The sequence below is a fragment of the Oryctolagus cuniculus genome, chromosome 13 (assembly GCF_051225735.1).
Source record: "Oryctolagus cuniculus isolate XC-2025 breed Fujian yellow rabbit chromosome 13, ASM5122573v1, whole genome shotgun sequence".
Classification (NCBI taxonomy): domain Eukaryota; kingdom Metazoa; phylum Chordata; class Mammalia; order Lagomorpha; family Leporidae; genus Oryctolagus; species Oryctolagus cuniculus.
In genome coordinates, this window is record NC_142879.1 from 42699594 (window position 1) to 42716944 (window position 17351).

Consider the following 17351-nt stretch of genomic DNA (forward strand, 5'->3'; position numbering starts at 1 on the left):
ATCAGTTGTGTATATAAGCAGCTCTTCTTGTATTCATATGCCAATTTTTAAAAACTACTTGATGAAGTCTGTAAGTTTTAGCAGAAAGCATATTCCATGCTTCTCCAGGTCTCAGGCCCTGAACAAACAGAGCTGGCCTCATGAAACCCATTCTGTAAGCCCAGGAATTCAGAGACTGGAATGCTTGGTGCATTCCAACTAAGTCACAGCAGGGCAAAATGAAGAGAGCACTTAAGCAAGGCCTTTTTTTTTTTTTTTTTTTTTTTTTTTTTTTTTTTTTTTTTGACAGGCAGAGTTAGACAGTGAGAGACAGAGAAAAAGGTCTTCCTTTTTCCATTGGTTCTCTCCCCAAGTGGCCGCTATGGCCAGGGTGTTGCGGCCTCTGCACTGCACCAGTCCGAAGCCAGGAGCCGGGTGCTTTCTTCTGGTCTCCCATGCGGGTGCAGGGCCCAAGGACCTGGGCCATCCTCCACTGCCCTCCTGGGCCACAGCAGAGAGCTGGACTGGAAGAAGAGCAACTGGGACAGAATCCGGTGCCCCGACCTACGGAGACTAGAACCCAGGGGTGCCGGCGCTGCAGGCGGAGGATTAGCCTAGTGAGCTGCGACGCCAGCCAAGCAAGGCTTCTAATACCTGAGTTGTTGTTCACTTAAAAGATGTATGCTTTTGTTGCTTTACTTTGAAGTGCCATTAATACATGATATAATTATTCCACCGGTTTATTGTGTGTTTCAGAACCTGTTCCCTCCTTGCTCTTGGTATCATTTCATGGCACCAGCACCTAACCCATTGCCCAAGACAGACCCTGAGTCTCTTCCTCCATCCCTGTCCCTGTGGTGACAGAACCCCATTTTTTTCTCTTCCCATTGCTTATCCTACTCTGGTCAGTGACAGTACTGTTCATCCAGATGATAGCCCAATTCTACTTTCCCCTGCAACCCAACATGGAAAGAGCTGTCTACTCCGTAACATCTCTGAACACAACCCCTCTGATCCACTCCTTTTGTTACCTGAGTTCAGACCCTCATTTGTCATCTGAACTCTTGTGCATCTCCAAACAGGAATCTCCCTTGATCTTGTTCCTGATTCAGGATTGATCTCTCTATGTGCAAATCGGATTGCATCCCTGCCTCTGATTTAAGCCCTTCAATGGGTCTCCTTTGCCTTAAGCACTGAATTCAGACATCTTGGTCTTCTGGTCCCCACTCCTCCCTCCAGCTCCTGCACAGAGTCTGGGCTAGAGCCACACTGACCATGTCTTCGGGAGCCCTGTGCTGATCATCTTTATGTGCTTTGCAGACACAGTGGTCCCAATGCTGTGATTGTCCTGTTCTCTGTCATCCATTTCACAGGTCTTTCTTCGATATGTAACTCACCAGAGGTTTTCTTCTCTAGGAAGCTTTTCTTGAGCCAGCCAAGCGTGTTCCCTGTCTCCTTGTCCTTGCCAACCTAGTTCTTGATAGTGCTCTTATTATTACACTTGGTAAATCCTGTGCAGCAATTATTTGTTTGCATGTTATTTTTCTTTGTTTTCCCAGCTCAAGCCTTACTGTAGATAGGTGATCAATAACTTCTTATTAAATGAACAGATGAGTAAGTAGATGGATGGATGGAGGGTGGATGAATACTTCTCTTTTTATGCCCTTTACCTCTGATACAGCCTCAGGTACAGCCAGCTCCACTTTCTTGTTTTTTTTTTTTTAAGATTTATTTATTTATTTGAAAGTCAGAGTTACACACACACACACACACACACACAGAGAGAGAGAGAGAGAGAGAGAGGTCTTCCATCCACTGGTTCACTTCCCAGTTGTCTACTATGGCCAAAGCTGCAATGATCTGAAGCCAGGAGCCAGGAGCTTCCTCCAGATTTCCCATGCAGGCCATCTTCTACTGCTTTCCCAGGCCGTAGCAGAGAGCTGGATGGGAAGCAGAGCAGCTGGGACTCGAACTGGCGCCCACATGGGATACCGGCACTGCAGGTGTCGGCTTTAAGCACTATACAATAGCACCGGCCCCAACACGTTTTTGCTTTGTTTCACTCTGAACAGATATTCCTCTGGATTGTCCACCCCTCATGCAATACCTGAACTCCCCAACCTTTATGTGAATAACATACTTTATGTGAATAACATACTTTGAAATTCAACTCGTATGAAATGCTTCATCATTATTCTTTCACAATACCTTGTATTTATGTGGACTATAAAAGCTTTGAACACATTTTTAATGTAGTTATTAGTCTAAATATGTATCATCTTCTGCAGACTTTAATTCCTTGAGACAGCAGCTTAAATTTTTATCCATGGGGTTGGCCCTGTGACATAATGTGTAAAGCCGCTGCCTGCCGTGCTGGCATCCCATATGGGCGCCAGTTCAAGCTCCACTTCCAATCCTGCTCTCTGCTACTGCATGAGAAAGCAGTGGAAGATGGCCTGAGTCCTTGGGCTCCTGCACTGCATGGGAAACCTGGAAGAAGCTCCTGGCTCCTGGCTTCAGATCGGTGCAGCTCCGGCGGTTGCAGCCATCTGGGGAGTGAACCAGTGGATGGAAGACTCTCTCTCTCTCTCTCTCTCTCTCTCTCTCTGCCTCAGTCTCAGTCTCTCTGTAACTCTGCCTTTCAAGCAAATAAATAAATCTTTAAAAAAAATGTTGTATCCATATCTGTATTTCCAACACACAGGCTAGAACAAGGTCGGTGGTGGCGGATGTTTGCTGAATCAGTTTATGAAGGTGTGCGTGAATGTATGACAGGGAAGAATGTATTTGAGGGATCTTTGATATTATAAAGCCCATGACAAATGGTAGATGGTGCTATCATTTTGATCCAAGTCATATCCTTTCACTGGCTCCCTCTTTCTTTCTAAGAAGAAAGCCACAGCCCCTTGTCTAAATTATCACTTCACACAGACTTCCTTCCTCCCACTCAGAGTGTGTTCTGACATTAAACTGAACCCCTCAGCACATGGATAAGATCTAGCATGTAAAGAGGGTTGAAAAACAGAATCAACTGTCTTGCATTTTAGTATGTGCCTTAAAAAATGATAAGTGTATTCTGAAAATAAAGATAGCCAGGCCATTTCAGATACCATGCTCCTCCATGATGGCAGTGTTCTTCCTAAATGTACGCTTGTTCCTTGTATAAAGAGGACTTATTTATTGCTTGAGGAATGAAAGTGTAAGCTATGTAGCAGAAGGAATGATATTATAGAAATAATAAGAACAAATGCCTTATACAAAAATCTCATCCTCCTCTTAGATACCTCAGGGTATTTCATAAATGACGTCGCAATCACTTCATCTACCTTGAAGAAGAGACTTTCTGTAGTGTGAAATGCATGTCACAATAACCTCTCTGACTGGGGTAAAATGTGAAAAATACCTACCTTAAATGCTGGAATGGGGCTGGCAGTGTGACACAGTGGGTTGAGCCTGCAGTGTTGGCACCCCATTATCAGAGCACCAGTTCCAGTTCCAGCTGCTCGGCTTCCCATCCAGCCGCTCACTAACGTGCCCGGGAAACCAGCGGAAAATGGCCCAAGCACTTCAGCCCCTGCCACCCATTTGGGAGCCTCAGTTGGAGTTCCAGGCTCCTGACTTCAGCCTGGCCCAGCCCTGACCATTGGAGCCATTTGGGGAGTGAACTAGCAGATGGAAGATATATCTCTTTCTGTCTATCTGTGTGTGTGTGTGTGTGTGTCTTTCAAATAAATAAGAAAAAAGATTTTTTGAAGGGTTGGAGAATACTGGAATAAGAGAAGAATTATTCATGGCTGTGGAATAGGGAATGCGGGAAGTGCACTGAGGTGAACGCGGCACTCGGGCAGCACGGGTGCGAGGTCAGCAGCGCCTGGGAAGGGCAGGACCTCTGCAGAGTCCTCAGCTGAAGGTCGCCCGCCAAGTCCACTTGCCCCTGGTGCCGTGCTGACACTCAGGGTCGATCTTTTCTCCAAGTGAAAAGGAAAATCACTTGCATAAATGCAACTGCGGTCGCACTTTGGCAGTCCCTGGAAGCCAGCCAGCTCAGTGTCGGCTTCCTGTGAGTAAGTCACCTTGTTAGGTGTGCACGGCACAGAGGGCTCCTGGATGCCTTTGTAGTGGTGTGGATTTCTCCGGGGAGTGAGAGCCAGGGAGGGAGGGATGGAGCGCTGTGGTGGGTGGATGCCCTCATCCCAGAAGGGGCAACCTGCTCTGACTTCTGAACCCAAAAGTAGTCTGGGTTCTCCACAACCACTCGGTTTGGAAGCTGAGTTACTCACCTTTTTTGAGACTTAATGTTCTCATCTGTAAAACGGGGATGTTCATCCTTCCTCATGTACTTTTTGTAGAGATTTAAAGAACTAGCACTGTATTATATACCTGACGGTTGTTAGGTGTTTCTTTTCTTGGGTCACCTACATCTCCCATCCTGCCTCTCATTGACATCTAATAGAGTGTTCTATCTTTTTGTTTCAGGACTTTGTTTTAAAAAAATATCCATGATCAGACACTATTTCTTCTCCATGGTTTTTATACTGCCCCTCCTCCAGTAAAGAGAACTAAAATGAATTCATTTCTGGATTGCCTTCACATTAATGCTAAGTTATCCAGAGGGGGGTCATATTGCTACGTACTAGTAAAAATAATAATTACAGAGGTGGGTGTTTAGCCTTGCAGTGGACACCCATGACAGCCACGTCCCAAATCGGAGCGCCTGAGTTTGATGCTTGGTTCCAGCTCCTGACTCCAGTTTTCTGCGACAGCAGACCCTGCGAGGCAGTGGTGATGGCTCAAGTAATTAGGTTCTTGTCACCTATGGCAGAGACCTAGGTTGAGTTCCTGGTTTCTGGTTCTGGGTTCTACCTGGCCCACACCTAACCAACTGAGTGGACCACCCATGTGGGCATTTGTGAAGTGAAACAGTGGATGAGATGTATCTCTCTCTGTCTCTCTCTCTGTCTCTCTCTGTCTCTCTCTCTCTCTTTTCTTTCTAAGTCTCAAATAAATAAACTAAAAAAAAATTAATGACAATAACTTTTACTTATACAAAGGTTCTTCAAAAATTCATAGAGGTGCTGGCATTTTGGCATAGCAGGTTAAGCTGCTGCCTGCAATGCCAGCATCCCATATGAGCACCAGTTCAAATCCCAGCTCCACTTCTAATCCATCCAGCTCCCTGCTAATACATCTGGGAAAGCAGAAAGCAGTGGATGATGGCCCAAGTGCTTGGGCTCCTGCACCCACGTGGGGGACCCGAATGAAGTTCCTGGCTCCTGGCTTTGGCGCTGCCCAGCCCTGGCCATTACAGCCATTTGGGAAGTAAATCAGTGGATGAAAGATCTCTCTCTCTCTCTCTCTCTCCCCCCCCTTCTTCCCCCTCCCTCTCTTCTTCTCTCCCTCCATCTCCTTCTCCCTCTCTCTGTAACTCTGCCTTTCAAATAAATAAATAAATCTTTTTTTTAAAATTACAGAAATGGAATTAAAACATAAGTTTATTTCTATGCAAAAATTTTTGAAAACCATTTATTTGAAGGCTCTTTGAAAGGTTCATGGAAATGTGTATTATAAAAAAAGTAGGCATGGATTTCAAAATCTTTCTAATTTCTAGATGACATATAATATCCTGGACTTTAAACTTCTTAAATCTGCTATCTTCTTTATTTGAGATGCAGAGAAAGAGAAACAGATATCTTCCATTGACTAGTTCCCTCCCCCAAATGACTGCAATGGCCAGAGCTGAGCCAGGCTGAAGCTGGGAGCCAGAAATTTAATCTCAGTCTCCACATGAGTGGCAGGGACCCGACTAATTGAGTCATCACCTGCTGCCTCCCAGGATGTCATTTGTAGGGAGCTGGTGTTGGGAATGGAGTGGGACACAAACCCAGGTGCTCAGATACGGAGCACAGTTGTACCACGGGGTGGCTTAACTGCTGCGCCCCTTGCCTGTCCCATCCTGAGTTTCAGTGACAGCACATTCGTCTTTCTTCAGCTGCATGTTTCTGATGTCCAAACTATTAGCTTCATTACTTTTCTTCCAAATAAATCTTTTCCCCTACATGTGACTGGAGGTTTTAAGGGTGTTTTTCAGAGGGATTATTTCCCTTGGAGTCACACCCTTTATATATATTGTTCTGCAGGATGAGAAATTCCAGGGTTACTTTTGAAACTTACATGGGTAGATGAATCTCACTGAACAGTATTACTGTTCCTCAGGAAAGGAATCTGCCTATGGTGACATTTTCAGATAACATTTACAAGATAGGTAACATGCATATGTCACTGATGTCTAGAAAATTGAGTCCCTACAGTCTCCATTCCTCTTGTAGATGAGCCTTGTATAAGACTCTGTGGTTACCAGATGGTCTTGGTTTTTACTTGGGGCTGGGGTGGGGGTGGGTGGTGGAATCAGAAGTCGTTGGTAAATTTTGAGCAGAGGAGAGACCTGGTGTGACTTAGGCACAGAGGTAGCACTTTGCTGCATTTAGAGTACAGTGTAAGAGAGCAAAACTAGAAGGTGGGAGAGCAGTTGGGAATTTATTGCAGTGATCTTATATGAGATTGTAGTGATTTGGATAAGGAAGGTACCAAGGGACTTAATGACTTAGCTGAATTCTGGTTGCATTTTGAAGAGTAAGCCAGAAGACTACCCTGAGGGATCAAATTTAGAGTGTAAGAGGATGAAAGAGTTCAAAGGTGACTACAGATATTTGTCCTGAGCTTCTAGAATGGAACTGACATCAATTGAGATAGGGAAGGGTTTTTGGAACAGGGAACTTGGATAGTAGATGAGGGGCTCACTTTGGGACATGTTGAGTTGGAATTGTCCACTAGACATCCAAGTAGGTAACTAGACATGCAAGGAGAGATGACTGATTTGCTGGCTGTTGCCTCTGTACCCGTTGATATTTGCAAGAGGCTTAGAGCAAAAGAAAGCTCATGGGAAAATAGTAAGCAGTGGTCATGATTGGCAGAATTCCTTCTCCTCCTTTGGCCATGCCATTCAAATTGTTCAGAATGTCCCTGAAGGTCTGATCCTGTTTATTGTGTGTAGTGACACTCTAGTCTACCATTAAAAATCCTCACAAGCTAACCCTGTCTCATCTTCCTGGACTTTTCACTTCTCCACCCCTGGACTACCCTTGATGGTAGTAATTCTCCATTTTTTAAGTGCAGTTTGAAAGTATTGTTGGTGGGAATGTAATCACGTTCCAAAATTAAAGTTAACTATGTGCACAGTCAATGTAGTTCTAGAAAATGTCATTTGAGTAAAAAAATATTTAGCAATAAGAGAATTCATATAGTATATGATGGTAAAGAGAGTTGGGTCAAGCCTTGATATGAATTTAAATTGTGTATCACCTTGGATGTTTAATTTCTTGAGTCACAGTTTCTTCATCTGTAAAACTGAGACCAGATGGGAATTACAGAGAGTATCAAATGAAATAATGAATGCAAAGCACTTAGCGTAATGCCAGACTCGTAATAAGTTCTTACAGTTGTGAGATTAGCAACACAGCTTTACATTTCCTATGGACTTTTCATAAAGTGTATACCTCTCTATATCACTTCAAATTTAGAAAGCGTCGTCTCAAGGCATTAGACCACAAGCAGGAAAAAGACACTAGGAGAAGAGTCTGACCCAGCCTGTTGCTGCTGATCCCTCCCTTTCCTGACCTCCCCCATCTAGTACCTTGCCCATATGAGGTAATTAACATTGACTTACCTCAATTGGTCATAAAAGGAAAAAAACCCTAAACTTGTCTTTTCTCCCTTAGGTTAATTGTTGTATATTTTGTTTTTAAGTATAATTCTTTGAGGGAAAATAGAATGTGTTTACTATAGAAAAGCACATATTCCTTAACCTAATAATTTTGGAAGCAAAAGATAGTCTCCATGGTAAGAAGATGGAAAATAAATAGCATTACTGGATTATAGCACAGAACTAATGCACATTTTATAGTATAAAGGAAAGATTTTTTAGCCTCCTTGTCTAAAAACAACATTGTGAACTCTAAGTTATGCTAAACTGGTGAATAGAATAAAAAAAGAGCTCCAGTATAACAGCTCAGAGTGAAAGTCGATAGTCAGCTCCCTGGAAGCATCCAGGGAAGCAGAAATTTCTGGAACCTGTGACATGCAGAAGCTTAATTGATCCTCCTATGAGTTGCAGGGAAGTCTTTGAAAATAGTTCTGACCTCTCAGAAGCAGATTTATATACACGTAACATTGCTTTAATCCTTGCATCCTGGCATTGCCAAAGTAGTGGTATATCAGCATGGATAAAAAGCCTAATGGGACAGCCGGTGTGTGGCATCCCCAGCTCTTCGCCAGGCCAGTTCTGCTTCCCAAACATTCACCTCTGTTCTCTAGGTCTTTAATTCTCTTCGCTCAGTGTCTAATTTGGGGAATATATTTTTCCTGACATTTTTTTCCATATTCTAGTAGGATGTTTTTATTCTGTCTTATTTTTCTATGTGATTAAATCTCTACAGTAGTGTTTGGGGATTACATTACTATCTCCTTTTTATTTGTTACTACCTAAATTTCCTGGGATAATCTATAGTTGCTGCATTATCCACTTCCCCATCTGTGGCCTGTACTTATCTTACAGTGCTCTCCTTTGCCATTCATTTACATGGTCTTAAATCCTAAAATAGAGATATTCTTTATGTAATAGTTAACACAGGACATTTAGGACATTAGTTATTTAGTACATGCATAAAACACACCCAAACTTCAATATCTGTGTGAGTACTGTCACTTTTTTAAAAAGTTGGAATGGTATTCACATAAGCTTTGGAATTTATTTTAGAATCACTTCACAGTCTTCACCAGAAAATCGCTGCCTTTAGAATGAATCCTCCCATTTTCCCCAGATCAGTGTTACTCACCTAATTCACCAGACCTGATGGCACATTTCCTGTGATAGTTTCCATAGTTCACAGCAGTCCTTAGAGGATGAAAATTTACCCCAGTAAGGATTTTCAATAGATATGGGACATGTCCTGCAAGTGATTCTGAAGGAGAATCACAAAACTGTTTCTTAGGGGTAGCAGCATAATTAAAATTAAGTCTAATTCCCAAGTACTTAAGAAGGGAGAACTCCCTTTTGAATGGATAAGTTCTCTTGTTTTCTGGTAACAGGTTTAACTTAGTAAATTTTTTTAAAGATTTTATTTATTTATTTGACAGGTAGAGTTACAGACAGTGAGAGGGAGAGACAGAGAGAAAGGTCTTCCATCAGCTGGTTCACCCCCAAGATGGCCACAACGGCCAGAGCCAGGAGCCAGGTGCCTCCTCCCGGTCTCCCACGTGGGTGCAGGGACCCAAGCACTCGGGCCATCTTCTACTGCTATCCCAGGCTACAGCAGAGAGCTGGATCGGAAGAAGGGAACCAGGACTAGAACTGGTGCTCATATGGGATGCCAACACTGCAGGCAGAGGATTAACCTACTGAGCCACAGAGCTAGCCCCTGAGCTTAGTATTTTAAGTCACTTCCAAGAGCCAACTCAAAAGTTCTGTTACTTTAACTATATTCTAGTATATAGTGTGCATAAAACTTCTAATCCATATGTGTGGAAAATATGCTCTTAATAATAATAATAATATGTCTGTCTTATTGTCTCTAGGACTATACTTGATAAGAAGGAGTTATTGGAGTTTGCTCAGCTTGGTTGTTACTTGGAATATGATCTCTTTGGTACTGCACTCCTTAATTACCAATTCAACCCGGATATTGACATGCCTGATGATAACAAAAGAATTAGAAGGTAAATACGATGAAATCTCTCATGGACTTTCCTTTTGCCAGCCCTTTCTGATTGCCAGATCTGGGTGAGTATTAGCAAAGATTCAGAAAACAGTAAGCAGGCTGAACCACAGACTTACAGAGAAAAATATATCTATGCTGTCTCAGAGAGAAAAATCTCTATATATTATTTCTAGGAGAAAATGAGTCATCCTAAGTAGGCTAAAGCCTAGCAGAGCCTTAGAAGTTCAGTGCAGATGGGCAGCTGACAAGAAACATATATACTACTCAGCCTCTGCTTTGACAATGAGAGCAAAAGACATTTTCTTCCTTTACCCCCAATAAAATCAGCTGTGATTTTCCCCAGGATGACCACATGGAAGTCGTAACTTCCTACAATTAATATGTGAAATTCTTTTGTAAAAATAATCATTGGCAGGTGATTGCAATTTAAATGCTAGATAATCTCCCAAGACCACACAACATACAGAATGCAACCTCCCAAAATTGTGTAAATTGTGATGAGAGTAAACAATTGTAGGAGTCGTTCATTGCAATCAAGTGGATAGTTTCAGGAATCAAGGATGGCTACCTGGTTTGGTGTAGGTCATGCTGTGATATGAAGATTTAATGAATCAGGTTAAAGAACCTCAGAAAGTAAATGTGTTTGGGATTGACAAGAAAGTTCAGAAGTATCTAGGAGTTGCTAACCAGTGGAACCTCAAGATAAGAGTATGAAGCTCAGGGCTGAGATTTGGTCTGAGACGTGAATCTAGACACCACTGATTTGTATGTGATCCTGTGAATCGTGGGAATGGAGATCACTCAGAGAAGAGGATGAGGACAGAGACCTGAGGACAGACACTTAAGAGATGGAGTCAGGATTAATTACTCAAGGATAGGTCAAGAAGTTTTCCAGTTGATAATATCAGAGGGAAATGTTTTCATGGAAGTCAGTGAAAGGAGTGTATAAGGCAGAAGGACTTGAAATGTCTGTTACACAGCAAAAAACCCAGCAACATAGACTGAAAAGAATCCATTGGCTTCTACAATTAGGAGGCTCTCATTTCACAATCAGTAGAAAAGACTCCAGGAATGAGTAAGAGGTGAGGAAGAAGACAGAATGTGGAGGTTCCTCTTTCAAGATGTGTGACGGTAGATGGAAGCAGGGAGGCAGAACTGGAGCCAGAGGACAACACAGGAACAAAGGAAGCTGTCATTAAGAATTGAGTAGATTAGTGGGCTGGCACTATGGCGTAGTTGGCTAAGCCAGCATCCCATATGTGTGGCATTTTGAGTCCCAGCAGCTCCACTTCTGATCCAGTTCCCTGCTAATGCCCTGGGAAAGAAGCTGATGATGGTCCAAGTGCTTGGGCTCCTGCACCCATGTGGGAGACCTGGAAGAAGCTTCTGGCTCCTGGCTTTGGATCAGACAGCTCAGGCCATTGCGGCCATTTGAGGAGTGAACCAATGAATGGAAGGTTGCTCTCTCTCCCTCTCTCCTCTTTCTGTATTACTGCCTTTCTAATAAGTCTTTTTTAAAAAAATATTTTATTTATTTGAGAGGTAAAATTACAGACAGTGAGAGGGAGAGATGGAGAGAAAGGTCTTCTATCCACTGGTTCACTCCCCAAATGACTAAAACAGCTGGAGCTGAGCCGATCCAAAGCCAGGAGCCAGGAGCCTCCTCCAGGTCTCCCACGCAGGTGCAGGGGCCCAAGCACTTGGGCCATCATCCACTGCTTTCACAGGCCACAGCAGAGAGCTGGTTTGGAAGAAGAGCATCCAGGACAAGAACCAGAGCCCATATGGAATGCCAGTGCCACAGGCAGAGGATTAACCTACTGTGTCACAGTGTCAGCCCCAGTAAATCTTTTTTTTTTTAACAGTTACTCAAATATTTTATTTCAATTTAATTCATTTACAAGCTATTCAGAATCATTCAGTTTTACAAGGAGTTAAACCTATCATAAGCCCCAGTAAATCTTTAAAAAATTTTTTTTTAAAAAACAGTTGAGTAGATTTTCTGGGTAAGAGCCAAAGTAGAGAAGGACAGAGAGAATACATTCAGGGAAGCACTGTCATTCCACCTGGTTTCTAGAGAATTTATATGAGATCAAGTATGCAAAGTTTTGTCCTAGTATCTGGTGCAGAATACACAAGTCTTCAATAGAGGTTGACTTTAAGGAATCTGGGGAGATAAGAAATATAAAGCAAGGCTCCTGAGGGGACACTTGTAGATGGAATCTGGGGAGCAAATACAAAGTTGGTTTGAAAAGATGCTTTCTCCATTGAAATGAGAGCACACAAAGCAAGCAGTGGTGTGAAAGCAGATAAATGCCTTAGAGGCACTGGAAACTGAATGTACATGTGTTCTCTGGGGTCCATCAGGAAAGGGCCTTGTGGAGGAGGAGGAAGGCTAGGGCTCACTGTCAAGTCCATGAGAGAGGTACTGACATGTCATGTGTGTGAGTCCTAGCACAGGCTGGGAATCATGATTGCTTGACACTGTGTTGGCACCAACCCACACAACTGGGTGATTATTTTACCCAATAATGTTCAAGGTTTGGTAGGAGGACCATAGAAGCTTGGTGGATAGAAGCAGAAACTGCATGCAGTTAGAAAGATCTAGGGTTGGGATTTTATCTGAAAGATATGGTTGATAGCCAGGGGAGCTGAAGAAGGGGTTAAGATTAGGAGAGAAGCTGGAGAGAAGGAAGTATAGAGAGGTTTGGGCAGATATGTGGGAATAACATACAGGGGAAATAACTGGATGATTTAATAAAGGGGGTGAATATTTAGGGTAGAAGAGGTTGAGTGGAAAAAGTAGAAAGAAGTGACATGATCAGGGTAGGAAACTGAAGATTCTGATTCCAGAGGGGGAATCCAGTTCTCCATGATGACAAGTCCTGGAGTTTGGTCAGAGACTCAGTGAGACTGAAGTTGAGAAGTGATGTTAGGTCCATGAGGTTCAAGCATTGATAACTGAACATATGCACGCGGCTGTGAAGGGAAGTCATGGAACCAGTGTCACTGAGGGAACAGCCTGAGGACAGACCCTTCCCCTGAGTGTTGGCTTCTGTGTTTTCATGCTGCTCCTGTGAATTGGCGTTCCCCCAAGGCCCTCCTTAACAGTAAAATATCATTAGAGAGAGCTACTAGAGCCATGTTCCACTCGTTATGCTAAAGAGGGGCATTCAACTGTACCGAGCAAACTCCTTCAACTGACTTGACCAATGAAGCTGGGTCTTATTTTTCTCTGAAAAACAGACTGATTGTTTTCTTCTTGTTGTCTCTTTTGTTTTATTATTTTAATTTACTTGCTCAGTAACACCATTCAGTGCAGGAAGACAGGTTTCCCTGGAGTCCTGCTAGTTTGCAGCATACTCAGGGGCAACTATCCTTTGCCGAAAGGCATCTGGAATTTGAAATGGGATGGTATTGGATGGCCTTCCTCATCTCTTATGATCTCAAAAACATGACTTACTGATGAATGCCCACAGCACGTGTTTTACAATTCATTCTAGAAATAGGAAGTGTACACTCAGGATCTTCTTCCTTTTCCTAAGCCTCTTTATGACCATGAGATGTATATTTTGTACCCCTGTGCCTTCCACGAGGCTCCCAGACCTTCTGGAACAAGAGAAAGGGAATCTCTGAAGGGGGCATCTATGAAGGAGGCATGAGGCGAGGGTGACCAGTGGCTCCCACAGCACGTTTTAGTGCTGTCTGGATATTAGTTCAAGTACAAGAACTTCATTTTAGTTATCTTTTATTGTGCAAAATGTAAATATTATGGATGTATGAGAATATACCAGAAATTCTACCCAATGCATATATGCATGTGTGTATGATGTGTGCTATTATATGTTTGTGTATATGTGTGTGCTTAATCCTCCTTAAATCGAAACCATACCTTAGGTCACTTTACCCAAGTACAGCTCCTGTCAGTTACTGAATGACCCTTTGGGTTGTGTGTGCTCCAGCACTCCTCGTCTTGAGAACTGGCTTTTGTCATCATTCATCCACCATTCTTTTCTGAGCCATAGAAGTCTTGGAGCGCTAGAGTACAAGAACACAGAAGCACGCTTCTGCCTACCTCTGGTTTTCAGCACCAGAAATTGTGCGTCTAACACCTGTTTTCAATCTTATGCTCCATTTCTCAAATCTTATTATATCTCTGCCTTTTCACACTTTGTAGTCTCTCTCTAATATTTGTTTGCAAAACACTAACTCATTTGTGTTGCTATAATTACCACGGCTTTTTGTCTTTTCATCTGTAGCGGTTCCTCCCTTCTGGCAGCATCTCTGTAACTCCTGTTCTTCCAAATCGTGGCACAATATGAGAGATGGTCTCTTAGTGTAGGCATGATCAAGCAGGGTTCTTTGATAGTCAAGATGGAATTGTTTTCCTGGAGCCATAATATTATCCTTCTCATGAGATAACTAGCCTCCAGATCCTTGACTTAATAAGTTCTAAGTATTCTCATTCTTCAATAAGGGCATTTTATCTACTATATTCTTCCCTTATTACTTCAGAATTTGATAACTGTGTGTTTCAAGGTGTGCCAAAGATATCTTATAGAAATATACATATATGCCTTTGTAGGAATGAAATGCCATAATTCTCAGGTTAAAAAAAAAAAGAGATTTAAAACTTTGGGATATGCTCAGAGATTATCAGAAAGACAGTGTATCCCAAAACCCCGCAGCCTTTGATGCTCTCATGCAACTGTGGATCAATGTTTGTCACACTATGTTTCAGCATGGTGCATGCACTTAGTCAAATCCCTTTTTCAAAAATGATCATCTACTTCTCAGATAATTCCCTTAAATAGAATTTGTTCCAAAAGTAGCTGAAGATCAGAAGTTTAGGTCGTTATACAAATTCCAATGACACAGTTTACCTTGGTGGCACTGATGGCATTGTCCACACCCATGGAACAGACATGGGTACATGCAGCATGCATGCTGACTCCTGGACAAAGTATCCACTTTGGCTCTTCTACTCTGGCACTGCATTTCTTTGACCTGCCAGTGTCAGGTCTAATCTTCAGTTATAATTTAACTTAAATTATATGTTCTTAGAGACCAGAGCTTTGTGCTTGCATGATTTTGTGCATCGTGTCCCACATTTTGCTAACCATGGTAGCTAGTAAATATGACTCATACACTAGATCGCCAAGAAATGCTATCGAAACAAAAAATGATACCTTTCAAATAATTAGCCCCTGGAGGAAGGTGCTGTCCTTCCATCTAGTTCTACTTGGAATTTAGATACTAACAAGCATATACGGAGAATATCAGAGAAGATCCATTGTCGCAAGTTGCATCTTTGCCATCAGAGGCCTGTGGGAGTCAGCACAGACACTGCCCAGGGTCCAGCTACTAAAGGATGGTGGCTGTCAGGGGCTGACTCACAGAAAAGATTACAGCATTTAACCAAGCAGAGAGGACTGCACTTTAGACAGTAGTCAAGGAGCTGCTGTTCTTTAGTGACTATAGACCATGAATTTAAAGAAGCAGCTGATTATTTCAACAATCTTGTTGACGTGGAAGTGAGAGTAAATTTTTATTGGCCAATTTAATCCAATGCTCAGAGACTACACTACTAAGTTAAAATTGCAATAGATTTCAAAAGGAAGAATATTCAAATGACACAGTCATCTTTGCCAACTTTTCTCAAAAACTGTGACTTACCATATGATTTCACTTTGCAAACCAACTGGTTTTTGTATTATTTTTTTAACCCTCAGAGTATTTGACTTGTAGGAAGATTCCTTTTATTTTGTTATTTTAATCACAAAGAGCCACTGATTTTATTCACTAGATAAAAAGAGAGATTGAGAATAAGATCTGAAAAATGGGCCCAGCAAGAGAGGCATTTTAAAGAGGAGAGCTTAATATAAATCCAGGACAAAGTTATTTAGTGAAATGCTAAAGTGGTCATTCATTTGAACTGGCACATCCTATTAGAAGCCATCTTTAATGCAGTATTGCCAGGCATTGTCATAAATATCACAGGTTAGAAATTTCGGTGTGCACAGAATAATGATCATGTTCCTACCAGGATGCAGCAATATCTTATCATCACCACACAATGTTTATTAAGGGTCTCCCAGCACACATCCACAGTGGAAGGCAGCATCTTCACGACAAAGCGCAGCAGGGTTATGAGTGAAAAGTTGCAAGCACCCTGAAAGTCTGAAATGTGAGATGAATGCCATATAATGAGTTAACATTTTTCACAGGGTGCGTCTCCTAGTGGAAGAGGGCTATGAAGATCGAATTCTGGTGGCACACGACATACACACGAAGCATCGGCTGATGAAATACGGAGGTCACGGCTATTCTCATATACTCACCAACATTGTTCCTAAAATGTTACTGAGAGGTATCACTGAAAATGCTCTTCACAAGATACTAATAGAGAATCCTAAGCGATGGCTAACTTTCAAATAGGATGGTTGCTGTTGAATTCAAGCTGTGAGTATAAAACTTGTGGAAAACACGCAGTGATTGCAAATCCACTGTGAGATATTAATCAGAGCTATCCAGGACTAAGAACTGATTACTTTCTTCTTATGGGAAGAGTTTGCCTTCTCTGAAACGGGCTAACAAGTATACCTGCTCCTCTGGGAAGTTACTGAGGGTCATTGTGCCCAATGTTCTACCTTAGCAAAATAAATCAAAAGGAACCTATTTCTAAAGGATGATTTAAATCTGCATCCCCTAAGTGGAGTTCTTGTTCCTGGATTTCTCCCCCTAATCTATCAGCTGAACTACTTGAGAAAATGTTAAATGTTTCTAGTTAAATTACCCCCTTCTGGAGCAACCTAATGTTTGTCGTAATATTGATGATCCTACTAATTATCCTGCTGTTCTTTAATTAATGCTTAATGAATAATATGGCACTTTAAAATAGCTTCAGCAACAAGAGAAGTTAAATCTTGAGATTTTCTTTCCCCCAAAGGATACAGTAATATAATTACAAGTTCACAATGATAAAAATATTTTGGAAGATAAATTGGATGCTATCCAACTATCTACATCTACTAAATCAGTTTTGATGCCTTTGGCTTTCTAGTATCCATTTTTTGCCGTAAATTGTGTTGTGTTTTACAAAGTCTGGATAAGAACACAGTATAACAGTATTGAATCACAGACATTCAATCATAAAAATCAATATATTACATAAGATAGTTTAATGAATCATTACATAAATAACAAAGGCCACAATTTAATTAATCCATAAGATAAAATGCAAAAAGATAAATGGTTGCCTTATATATATTCCCTTTATTTCCTTCACCTTTTGTGTGTTCTTTGGGCCTAAACATAGAAAATAATGCTGATTTATGTGAAGAAAAGGTCAGATCTATTGGAAATGACAGTCCAAATCTAGAGCCTACTCTTTAAACGGTATCAGGCCCTGATATTTTGTGTAAATAAAGCCTTTTTTAAAAAAAAAATTCAAAACTCAGTTGATATGACTGCTGTTCATAAGGTAATCTTTTGAGCGAATGCCCACTGTGCTGTTAAGTACTTTCAAAACTCAAAACTTTTGCTGCCAGTTCTTCTTTGACAAATATATACTGTTAAATAGAATTAAAATCCATTGCA

The 17351-nt window shown here is 41.7% G+C and overlaps 1 protein-coding gene across 2 annotated transcripts in view; it reads left to right on the plus strand.

Moving 5' to 3' along the window:
* The window catches only part of PTER (phosphotriesterase related), a 77259-nt gene extending 60059 nt beyond the window's left edge, over positions 1 to 17200 (plus strand). For both annotated transcript variants that reach the window (XM_008268303.5, XM_008268304.5), the window contains exons 4-5: positions 9610 to 9750; positions 15980 to 17200. In XM_008268303.5, the coding sequence (XP_008266525.1) occupies positions 9610 to 9750; positions 15980 to 16190 (352 nt within the window). In that variant the 3' untranslated portion in view covers positions 16191 to 17200. The remainder of the gene's footprint in view (positions 1 to 9609; positions 9751 to 15979) is intronic.
* The last annotated feature ends 151 nt before the right edge of the window (positions 17201 to 17351 follow it).